This window comes from Sciurus carolinensis, chromosome 5, assembly GCF_902686445.1.
Source record: "Sciurus carolinensis chromosome 5, mSciCar1.2, whole genome shotgun sequence".
Taxonomy (NCBI): domain Eukaryota; kingdom Metazoa; phylum Chordata; class Mammalia; order Rodentia; family Sciuridae; genus Sciurus; species Sciurus carolinensis.
In genome coordinates, this window is record NC_062217.1 from 12,601,051 (window position 1) to 12,611,089 (window position 10,039).

The 10,039-nt window shown below is 58.4% G+C and overlaps 1 protein-coding gene across 3 annotated transcripts in view; it reads right to left on the reverse strand.

Moving 5' to 3' along the window:
- Nucleotides 1-10,039, reverse strand: part of Farp1 (FERM, ARH/RhoGEF and pleckstrin domain protein 1) — a 266,176-nt gene that overhangs the window by 6,357 nt on the left and 249,780 nt on the right. For all 3 annotated transcript variants that reach the window (XM_047553352.1, XM_047553350.1, XM_047553351.1), the window contains exons 18-24: nucleotides 8,080-8,317; nucleotides 5,309-5,439; nucleotides 2,814-2,882; nucleotides 2,506-2,595; nucleotides 1,798-1,880; nucleotides 1,610-1,722; nucleotides 1,029-1,195 (exon numbers count right to left, since the gene is read on the reverse strand). In XM_047553352.1, coding sequence (XP_047409308.1) covers nucleotides 1,029-1,195; nucleotides 1,610-1,722; nucleotides 1,798-1,880; nucleotides 2,506-2,595; nucleotides 2,814-2,882; nucleotides 5,309-5,439; nucleotides 8,080-8,317 — 891 coding nt within the window. The remainder of the gene's footprint in view (nucleotides 1-1,028; nucleotides 1,196-1,609; nucleotides 1,723-1,797; nucleotides 1,881-2,505; nucleotides 2,596-2,813; nucleotides 2,883-5,308; nucleotides 5,440-8,079; nucleotides 8,318-10,039) is intronic.

The following is a 10,039-nucleotide window of genomic DNA, read 5'->3' on the forward strand; positions in this document are numbered from 1 at the left end:
GGCACCCGCATGGCACAGCACGGAGGGACTGCAGGGAAGACACCTCCCGGACTCGCCGTGTCCACAGAGTGCACACGAGGTGCAGCAGGAGAGTGACCATGAAGGTCACTTCCAGAGAATATCCGAGACTCCTCAGAGACCCTCAGGAAAGTGGGCACCTCTCCGCCTGCCTGATCAGAGCCAGTGAACCCGCATGTGACACTGTGGCCCAGGCACATTCAGGAACGAGAATTTTCTGAGTTTTAGAAGCTGAGTCCAGCCTCTACCTCAGTGAGGGCCAGGGCAGTAGCCAGGATCAGACGTGTGGACAATGTCATGAGACACGAGTGTCCCCACGACTTGAGGTGCCAGATGGCCCTGTGCAGCCAGGGCAGGTGCTGCTGGCAGGGGAGATGGGGAAAACCCCTGTTTTCAGTTTTCTGGGTGTGGAATGTTCTGTCAAGTAACTTCAGACCTGGGCTGGAGAAGGCTCAGGGAATGGGGTTTGGAAAGGTCTGGAAGGCTTCACATTTGTGATCAAGGAGGAGACCATTCACCAAGGTCTGCATTCAGGGGTGAACCCCAGAGCACACCTGGAGGGGCCCCACCCTGCGTTCCCTTCTTGGGGCCATCTGTGAACTGTGACCTGCTCCTGCTGGCACCTGCTTGCCAATTTTCAGACCCTGCGACCTCCTCATACACCTGTTCCCAGGTGGCAGCTCCAGGACCTGGCCACGGACACTGCTGCACATACGAACAGACTCCGACCCGTGACTTACTCCCCAGGGGAAAGAAAACTGTAGAGCAGACTCGGGAGACTCCTGTAGGTGGCAGTGAACACGGGCAGACGGCGGAGCTGCGTGGCAGCTGCCGAGGACGAGAGCACAGCGGGCTGGAGCCCAGGCTCAGCCCTCCCCTGCTCGGCCGTCAGTGGGCAGGCGCAGGGGCCAGGCTCCCGGAGGCCACTGGGCCAGAGGCCATGCACGGGCTCCGCCGGGCGGGTGTGAGGTAGGGAGGAGGGCCGCCCAGCCGCCACGCGCCTGGGGTACCTCCACGGCGATGCTGAAGTCCACCATGGAGACGCTGGTGTTGCGGTGCCAGCACACGTGCACCATCGTGTTGCCGCGGTGCGGGGCCTGGCGCTCCAGCGAGGTGCGCGAGGCACTCAGGTCGTCCTCCGACTCCTGGTCGGCCGCCGTGGCTTCATCCGGGGACTCTGCAGGGTGACAAGAAGCAACACTGACCATCTCCTCAGCCGCAGCCAGAGGAAGGCTCTGGAAGGCTGGGGGACGCCCACTAAGCAGGGGTCCAACGAGGCCTCCGTGGACCAGCCCCACCTGCCCTGCACACCGGGCTCCGGGCCTGTGGCCCTCGCGCAGCAGCCTGCCCGTCTCCATGGACACCGACTGCCAAGCAGCAATGCTGGCCGGGAGGAGCCTCCCTGCCCCCCGCGTGCTTCCAGGGTTTGACGTTTAGAGAGATTTTGTTGATTTCCAGCCGGAAACACAAACGCAGACTGGCCGAGAGGCCCCCACGGTGGGTCTTCAAATGCACTGGACACAGACCCAGACACGCCTCCCCTCCGCGGTGACCTGTGGCCGTGGGCTTGGGCGGTGTCCCTGCCACTTACTGTTGTCAGGGGGGCTGCTGGCCAGGAACTCCGGCGTGGGGCCACTGCTCTTCTCTGCCAGGTCAATGGCCATCTGGATGTCCTCGACCCACTTTTCCATCTCGGACCGAGAGCTGAAGACAGAGAGGGGCGTCAGCTTCTCAGACCTCCGCGGGTCAAGGTAGACAGCAGGCAGGTTCCAGAGTTACCTGGCGGCCACGACGATGGACTGCCGCTGGCCACGAAGGGTCAGGCAGTGGGGCACCCCCCACTCGTCCTCACTCTCCTCGATCTGTGGGGCAAGAGGAGTCATGTTGCTGTGAAGCAGTGAGATGCCTGGGATGTTTTCAGACGCTCACTGAACGCGACCAGGCCACTCTGCAGGCAGAAAACAGCGCAGGGCCGGAGGAGCCCAGCCCACCTACCTCTCTGCCCACTCCTGAGGAGGCCGCCATGAGCCAAGGCCACAATCCTGCAGCCTCGTGTACACCTGCTTGACCAGGGGGGCCCTGGCCATTGGCTCTCCTTGGGAACAAGCGGTCCAGCCCCTGCTCAGTGGACTTCCCTGTCCTTGTGTGTGGTGTGAAGGGACCACACCCTGCAGGCTGGAGCGGCAAGTTCACACCACAGGGCCCAGGCAGCAGGCCTCTAGGTGGTTCTAGAAGGAACCACTCATGGCATCCCATGAGCAGGAGGAGGGGCAGCGTCCCTGCCAGGAGAGCCCTAGAAGGCCATTCTTTCAGGGGACAGGGCAGGAATGGAGGGTCACTGGTCTTCAGGCCCAGGCTTCTCACCGAGGAGGGGCCTGCCCCGCGCTTCCTGTCCAGCCTCGCCCTTTGGCTCCTCCCATCAGAGGCTCCTGCTTCTTCCCACCCAGCCAGGGACAGCGCCCGATCCCGCCCGTGCCACACACTCACCGTCATGCCATAGAGCGGGAGCTGCCCGTGGACTTTAAACTGATTGGAGGCCGTCAGCCCCCGACTGGTGTACAGCAAGACGTCGTTGAACTAGAGGAACAAGCGGAGTGGCGGGTGAGTGGGCTCTGCCGGACACCAACAGGGCACGCGGCACGTTTCCCCGTCTCCGGGAAACCCAGGGAGCTGCTCTTCCCGCCTGCCAGGGTCCCCACATGGGTGGCGGCGGCCCAGCCTGGTGATCTCTACCAGCCCTGTGGCAACCAACCTGGGTCGGGCCACTGTGAGGACAGACCGCTCTCACCACTTACCAGGAAAAACATGCGCTGCTGGAGCCCCTTCCCCGAGAGCTTGCTGAGGCTGCCCAGGCGGATGAACTCCTGCGGAGCAGACAGAGCCAGGGGTACCGAGAGCCCCAGGGGGTCGGGCCTCCTGGTGCCCGCGGCCCTGTCCCGCTGAGTTAGAGTGCTCAGTTACCGCGTCCCAGCGGCCAGGCTAAGCTGCCACTACGCATCGCTGTCTTTGCCAGGAGCCTGCAGGGCAGGTGCCCTACCCACTGCGCCTCACAGGACACTGGAGTTGAGGTCAGCAGGAAGCTGTGTGCTCACATGTAGGGAACCCCAGCCCTGAGGGTGAGGACCACCCCAGTTCCCACCACGAGGGAGATGACAGGGACCCCCGACTGCACAGACTGGCAGCTAGGGACTGGGAAGACAGTGCCGAAGACAGGAATCTTCTCCATGAGCTACAACTCCCGTTCTTAGAGACCAGAGAAGCACGGAACTCCTCACCCCCAGTCACATTTCCCCGATCCACGAGGCAGAGACTGCTGTGTAGAGCAGGCACTTCGAAAAACAAAGAGCCATCTTTTCTTTTTTGGGGATGGAGTCCATGTTGCCCAGGTTGTCCTTGAAGTCCTGGGTTTAAGCAGTCCTCCTGCCTTAGCCTCCCGAGTAGCTGGGACTACACCACGTCCAGCTAACGGTCACTTTGGGATAAAACACGCACAGACTCTCCCACGCGGGATTGTCTGTGCGTGTGATCCTCACTGCGGTCTAGTCCTGGAACTCGCTTCCTCTGAGCCCCGATACTGTTCCCGTTTTGTTCGGGGTTGACTTGAAGCAATGAGAAAGGGAGGTGGCCTGGGGCACCAGAGCCTATGAGAGCAGGTGGCGCTGGTAAGCAGCAGCCCAACTCCAGCTTCACCTCTGCCTGCGTGGCGTGTGCTCCACACACCAGCCTGAAGTTCAATATTGCCATTCCCATTTCCAGGGAAGGAAACTGAGGAGCAGAATGATGGAGAAATTTGCCCAAGACCAGCTGGCCAGTCAGTGGGTGGCAGCACCACCTGAGGAAGGCTTACGATGCTCAACGTGATGTGCGGTGGCACTGCCAGTAACGCGCGAGGGCATGCTGGGTCCCCTCCACAAGCCTGGCGGGGGACGGAGGACACCATTACTGCGTCTTTTTATGTAACGAACCTCCTGATCTCACTGACCCATGAGGGCGAGGATAAGATCCCCTCCCAGTTCCATCGTCCTAGCTCTGCTGCAGCCAGAATTTGAAACCATTCCTCCAAACGAGAAGCCTTCACAAATGCTCTGTTCACCGTGTAGCCTAGTTCGCTCATACCTTGTAGTGTTCAGTTTAAATAAAATCACGTTGATTCCACAGGGCTGTCCACGTCGATGGGAGATGAGGCTGCGACGTGCTGAGACCTGGCAGAATTCTCTCCCCAGAAGAGCCGGGGCGAACCCCACCTTTACCTCCACCCAGCGCCCACCCCAGAACCCCGACGAGTCTCCTGCTTTCGGGTTCGTGTTGTGCGAGGCCAGGGAACCTCCCCTGTGCTCCTCCTGGGTTTGACATTTCCGAGGCAGGTGCCTAGATGAGCCCGCAAGCTCATGAGCAAGCGTTCAGGGTGCTTGTCCTGAGGGTCAGCGTGCAGCAGAGCAGAGGTCTGGGCCGGGGGGGATACGGGGTTGAAATGGGAGAGACACAGGGACCAAGATCCCAGAGGAATCTGATAGATGCAGCAAATGAATACACATTTTTGGTTCCTGAGCAATATCTGCTTCCTGAGAAGGGAAATGAAAAAAGCAGGCTTTTCCCCATCTTGTCTATTCCCCTGGTCTGGTGTGTGTGTGTGTGTGTGTGTTGGAAGCTCCGCCCGTTGATAATGACCTGCTTCTCATGGTGGGTGCCGGGTACGGGCAGGTTAATAGCACAGGTGAACTCCTATCTCTCCCAGAATTGTTTCAAATGTCATTTTGATTTTGAATAAAAATTATGTCTATAAAATTGCATGTTTAAAAAATACTTATATTCGAATGGGATTTTATAGTATACTTTCATGCACTAACAGCTTCTCTGCTTTTATATCACCATTTTATCCAATTCTTCTTCATCTTCCATTTTCACTAAGCTATTGATTGATTAACTGATTGATTGTTTTGGTGCTGGGACTGAACCGGGGCCTCATGCATGCTAGGTAACTGCTCTACCACTAAGTTACACCCTCAGTCCCTCATTTAACTAAAATAAAAACAAAACAAGTTGTCTTAAATCCTCCCTGGAATGTGATAGGGAAAAGTAAATAATCAAGAAACGAATAAGAAGACAGACTATGAGGTCAGGAGTGCTCTCTCCCCTCCCAGCACAGGTTTTGAATGGCGCTGTCAGGTCACAGCGTTGCCCAGGGGTCCCCTGCGGCAGGAGGAGGCTACTCTAACTCGGAGTGTCCACAGTCAGAAAGCCCTAGGCCCCAGGCCTCTCTCCGGCGTTCCCTCCAACCCATTCCGCTTACCCTCCCGGGAGTCACGAGATTGTCAATGCCAATCAAATCCTTCTTGAGTTCGAGCAGCTTCTGGAAGTTCTCCATCTTGATCATCGTACCGTGCAGCTGTGCCACCATTTCCGTCATCTCTGCCAACGCGGCTGGCGGGGGAAGCACGGGAGCACTGGGGTGAGTGGCAGCCCCGGGCCTCTCCCCACGACCCTCCAGAGCCGCAGGGACGGCACCGCTGCTGCCCGGTCGCAGAAACCCAGGGTCTCGCCCCAAGGACGATTTGCTGACTTTGGTCTCCCCGAGCGCCTTGGGAAGGCAGAGGACCCGGCATGGCCACGTGGCTCAGAGCTGCCCCTCTGTTAGGACTCGTGGCCATCGGGGGAAAGACACGGGAATGAGGGGCCCCGGATTCTGCCTCTTTCCTGGGAGAGCAGGGCCCGGCGAGGGCAGAGGCCGGGAGGAGCGGGGAAAGCCAGCCTGCGCTCCCGGGACCTGCCTCCAGCGCACCCCTTCTTCCTTCTGTGGGACTCACACCAAGACGGGCGCAAAGAGCGACTGTGACAAGCCAGAGGAGCTGGCCAGCCAGCACACGCTAGGGGCACACAGCCCGCAGTGGCGGGCCATCTGGCAGTTCAGTCTTCGGGACCCTGAGGGCCTCCTCCCACACTCAGTTCTGGAAGGGCCGCTGGCAGCCTTGCTTTCTCCTCCGACGGGAATCAAGCACTTCCGGCTTACCAGACCGCCGCGTCCCAGCCGCGTGACAAAGCCTGGAGTCTCCTCCCTCTTCAGATCCTCCCACCCGACTGGTCCCATAGACGCCTAATGGGCACCAGTGCTCAGTGGGTGGGAGAGAGGAGGCCTGGAGAGGAAGGGAGGCCACCCTGGCCCTGCGGTGCTCTCGGGCGCTGCGCCAGGAGCAGCCCTGGGCACACCTGTGCCTACGCCCTCCTCACTGAGGCGCTCTGTTTTGAGCGAGGTAACAAATTCGTTTTTCTATTTAATGATCAAGGACAAACTATTCCCATTAGGGTTGTTTAAAAAAATAGAACAAAGACGCCACACCTGCCAGGGATGGCAAGTGCAAGTCCCGGTGTCCCCTCCCCCTCGTGGGTGACACCTCTGTGGGTCCTCGGAGTTGGGAGGGGCCTTCAGTCATCTTGCCCTGGCACAGCAACTGGCAATGCCAGGACACCAGGACAAGGTGGGTGAGGCCACTCCAACTGTGAGGCCAGGCGCAAGCTGAGGCTTCGGGTGAGGACGGATTTGCAGGGAAGGCCAAGGGGTGCTGGCGGTGACCGGGAGGCAGGGATAAGGTACACCATGCTGCACGCGTGGCTGGCTTCAAAGGCCCACAGTCCAGAGCGAACCATGGCATCAGGAGACACCTCTGCTCGTCTCCAGGGGTCCCCACTGTCCTCACTTTGCCACGTCTTCTATGGAGCTGCCTTTGAAAAGACCATCTGGAGGGATCACCAGGAGGACCGGCCAGAGCCAGGCCTACGCCACCAGTCCCTCCCCAGAGCCTTCCTGCCTCCCCTCTGCTGCTCCCTCAGGCTCTCGGGTTACAGGACCCTGTGGATCTGGGCCCTGCTCATGTCCCGCTTTGGGTTTGCCCCACTCCTCTACGTTCCACACTGAGGGCACACAGCACTTCTGCTTTCTGGAATGTTCCATGAGTTCTCTCTCCTTCAGGCCTGGGTATTCCTGTGTTTGTGCTGTTCCCAATTCTCTTCTCTGGACCCTCCCCCATCCTGGAAGTCGCCTACTTACACTTTACCCTAACCGTGGACACCCCTTCCCTGGGCTCCTGCTCACCCTGCATCACCAACAGGTGCTCTGAGGGCCAGGATCCCGTCCACAACGCCCTCCCACAGGCACCCGCAGCTGTGTGGATCCAGGGCAGGAGGAACTGGGTGCTGATCCGAGAGGGTTTAGATTTTAGTTGGAGGCAGGCAGGAGCACAGGAGGAAAAAGATGCAGCTGGAGACAGTGACAGGTAGCCCAGGAGACGGGAGGTGTCTCAGACGCCAGGCAAGAGGAGGGGGCCCTGACGTGCAAGCGACATACAAATTCAGGCCATCCACTCAAGAGCCACCTCCAAGGGTCCCTCTGGGGACAGCCCTGGCTGGAGAGTGGAGGGGACTCAACAACTAGCCCTGGCCCTCAAGGGACCTGGGGTCAAGGTCAGGGAGCATGAAGGGCAACAGACTGCATGTAACACGGGGCGAGCACGTCTGGAGCACCAGCTCGGACCTTCTCCCGAGGGGCCCTCCCAGGTCCCTTCCTCTCCTGACCTCTGCTTCCTTATTTGTCAAGTGGGACTGTTAAGGGAGCAAAGGTGAGAAGGTCGGCCCCACGCCTGGCCTGGGTACGTTAAGTGGGTACCATCATCCTGAGACAGTAGGGTAGGGTGATCTACATTCTATACCATTTACTTCCCAGCTGTGTGGCTCTGGACAGATTCCTTACCCTCTCTGATGTCAGTAGTCTCCATATGTAAAATGAGCTCACCCATGCCTCAGGCTGGTGATGGAGGTGGAGAGTTAATTCAGGGGAAGGCTTATTACGGTGACGGGCACACTATGAATGCTCAGTGGTAATAAGCAAGAGGATCTGTGACATGGCTTTAGTGGCAGGTAGGAGCATGGAGTTTCATCCACACAAGTGGAAGCCATTCTAAGCGGATGTCTCCAGGTGCAAAGGAAGGAATGTGTTCAAAAGGGGAGGAGGAGCAGCACCTCCTACGCAGGGACAGAGGGGCAGGGGACGGAGACCTGCAGGCAACTCACCTCGGCAGTCCCTGAAGTCGGCGTGGCTGGGGGGGTGGTGCTTGCACAACCGCTCCAGGACCTGCTTGTAGTGCATGAGCCGGTGCAGCGGGCGCAGGAGGAAGGTGTTGAGCGGCAGGTAACACACCTTCTGCAGCTCGAAGTCTCTGCAGAGGAGCTCCAGGCGCCGCGAGCTCCTGATGGCGTTCTCCAGCGCCTCCAGCGCCTCGCTGTGCGTCCAGAGGTGCGCCGCCAGGTGCTGTGGGGCGAGAGGGGGCGTCCTGAGCGGCGAACCAGCACCTCTGGCGTCCAGCCCAGTTTAGCTTGTGGAAGTGAAGGGCACCTTTGCATGCATGACGTCAGCGCGTTCATCTGATCTCTCCAAATTTCAGTTTCCCTACTTCACTACTTAATTCATTATTTCAGTGATGTTCTGAGCATGAAATACAAAGCTCCTTGAGGTTCTAAGCAGTTTAAAATACCACGCACTGGGTGCAGTGGTGCATGCCTGGGAGCCCAGCGAGCAGGGGAGGCTGAGGCAGGAGGGTCTTAAGTTCAAGGCCAGCTTGGGCAACTTAGACCCTGTCTCAAAACAAGTTAAAAAGAACTGGGGTGTAGCTTACTGGTAAAGTGCCCCAGGTTCAACCCCCAAAAACACCTCCCATGGAAAATGCTCAAAACCTCTGCACTGTCAAATATGTGCAAGCAGGTAATGTTAGAGACATAACTGTCCTTTTTAGAAAGAGACTGATGAAACTGAGGGGTAGTTTGCATACAGGGGGTCCTTGAGGGGTGGGGCCGTGGCTGCTTCTAAATATTTTAGGGTGACAGTGGACCAGGGACATTCACAGAGCATCAAGCAGTTTAGGAAATGCCTTTCAGTCTGTCTCACCTCATTGACTCGTGAAATAGCCAAGCACCTGCCGGAGCCACTTCCTCCGCTACCAGCTTACTCTGCTCCAGGTAGCAGGTGCCCCAAGTCTCGATTTCTAATCCAGGAGTCCTGCCTCAGTGACATGCCGCTGCCACGCTCCTAAGGAGCTGGAAGCCATGTGTCCACACAAATCTGCTCGTCCTGCTTCGTCTGGGTCGCCTTGCGTACCCTCTGACTCTGGGGTCAGTGCTACCAACAACCGTCCCAGGACAGAAGACCCTGCGGAATGTCCAGATTTCTTCTTCCTCTGAACACTTCCCAAAGTCCGATCAGTCGACCTGAACACGTCGGACCTGCTGTCTGCCTCTTCCCTGAGAGCACGGCCTTGTCTGGCCCAGTGTCACCCACCGCCGGGACTCCATGCCCCTTTCTGAAGTGCCCCTGGACGCACGGAGCTGAGGATGCGATCCTCTGAGCTGTCCAGCCTCGACTCTGCCCACCCCAGGCCACCTGCCGGCCAACCTGCATGTGGGGGTGCCAGACGCCGCACACGAGGTCCCCTGCTCAGGAGCCCCTGAGCAGAACCTTCCCTGTTCCAGAACCTTCCCTGATTCCACTCCTCTGTCCTTCTGCCCGCAATGCTGCACCTGCCTGTGTTGGCCCTTTTCTGATGACTCCCCCGAGAGGTTTATTTCCAGACTTTGTTTCTGAAGTAGAGATTCTACAGAGTGTTGCACAGAAGCAGGGGGGTGCTGCCAGCCCCTGGGGTGATGTCCCAAGTGACGGGCTCAGAATCAGCACCAGGAAGCTGGCGTTGGTACGTTCCGCAAAGCTTATTTGGGCCGCACCTATCACTCGGCCTTCCTGCGTGTGCGTGTGCGTGTGCGCATGCGTGTGTATGCGTGCGTGTGTGTGTGTGTGTGTGTGTGTGTGTGTGTGTGTGTGTGTGCACGCTCCTGCTCACGGCAGGAAAGACAGCACCCCAGACAGCACCCTCAGCATTTTGGACAAAAGCGCTAACCTGGGCTTCTACATTTCTCCAGCCTTCTTTCTGCTGCTACCTTCTATAAGCTGGATGGAAATTCTTTAAAACAAACAAGAACAACC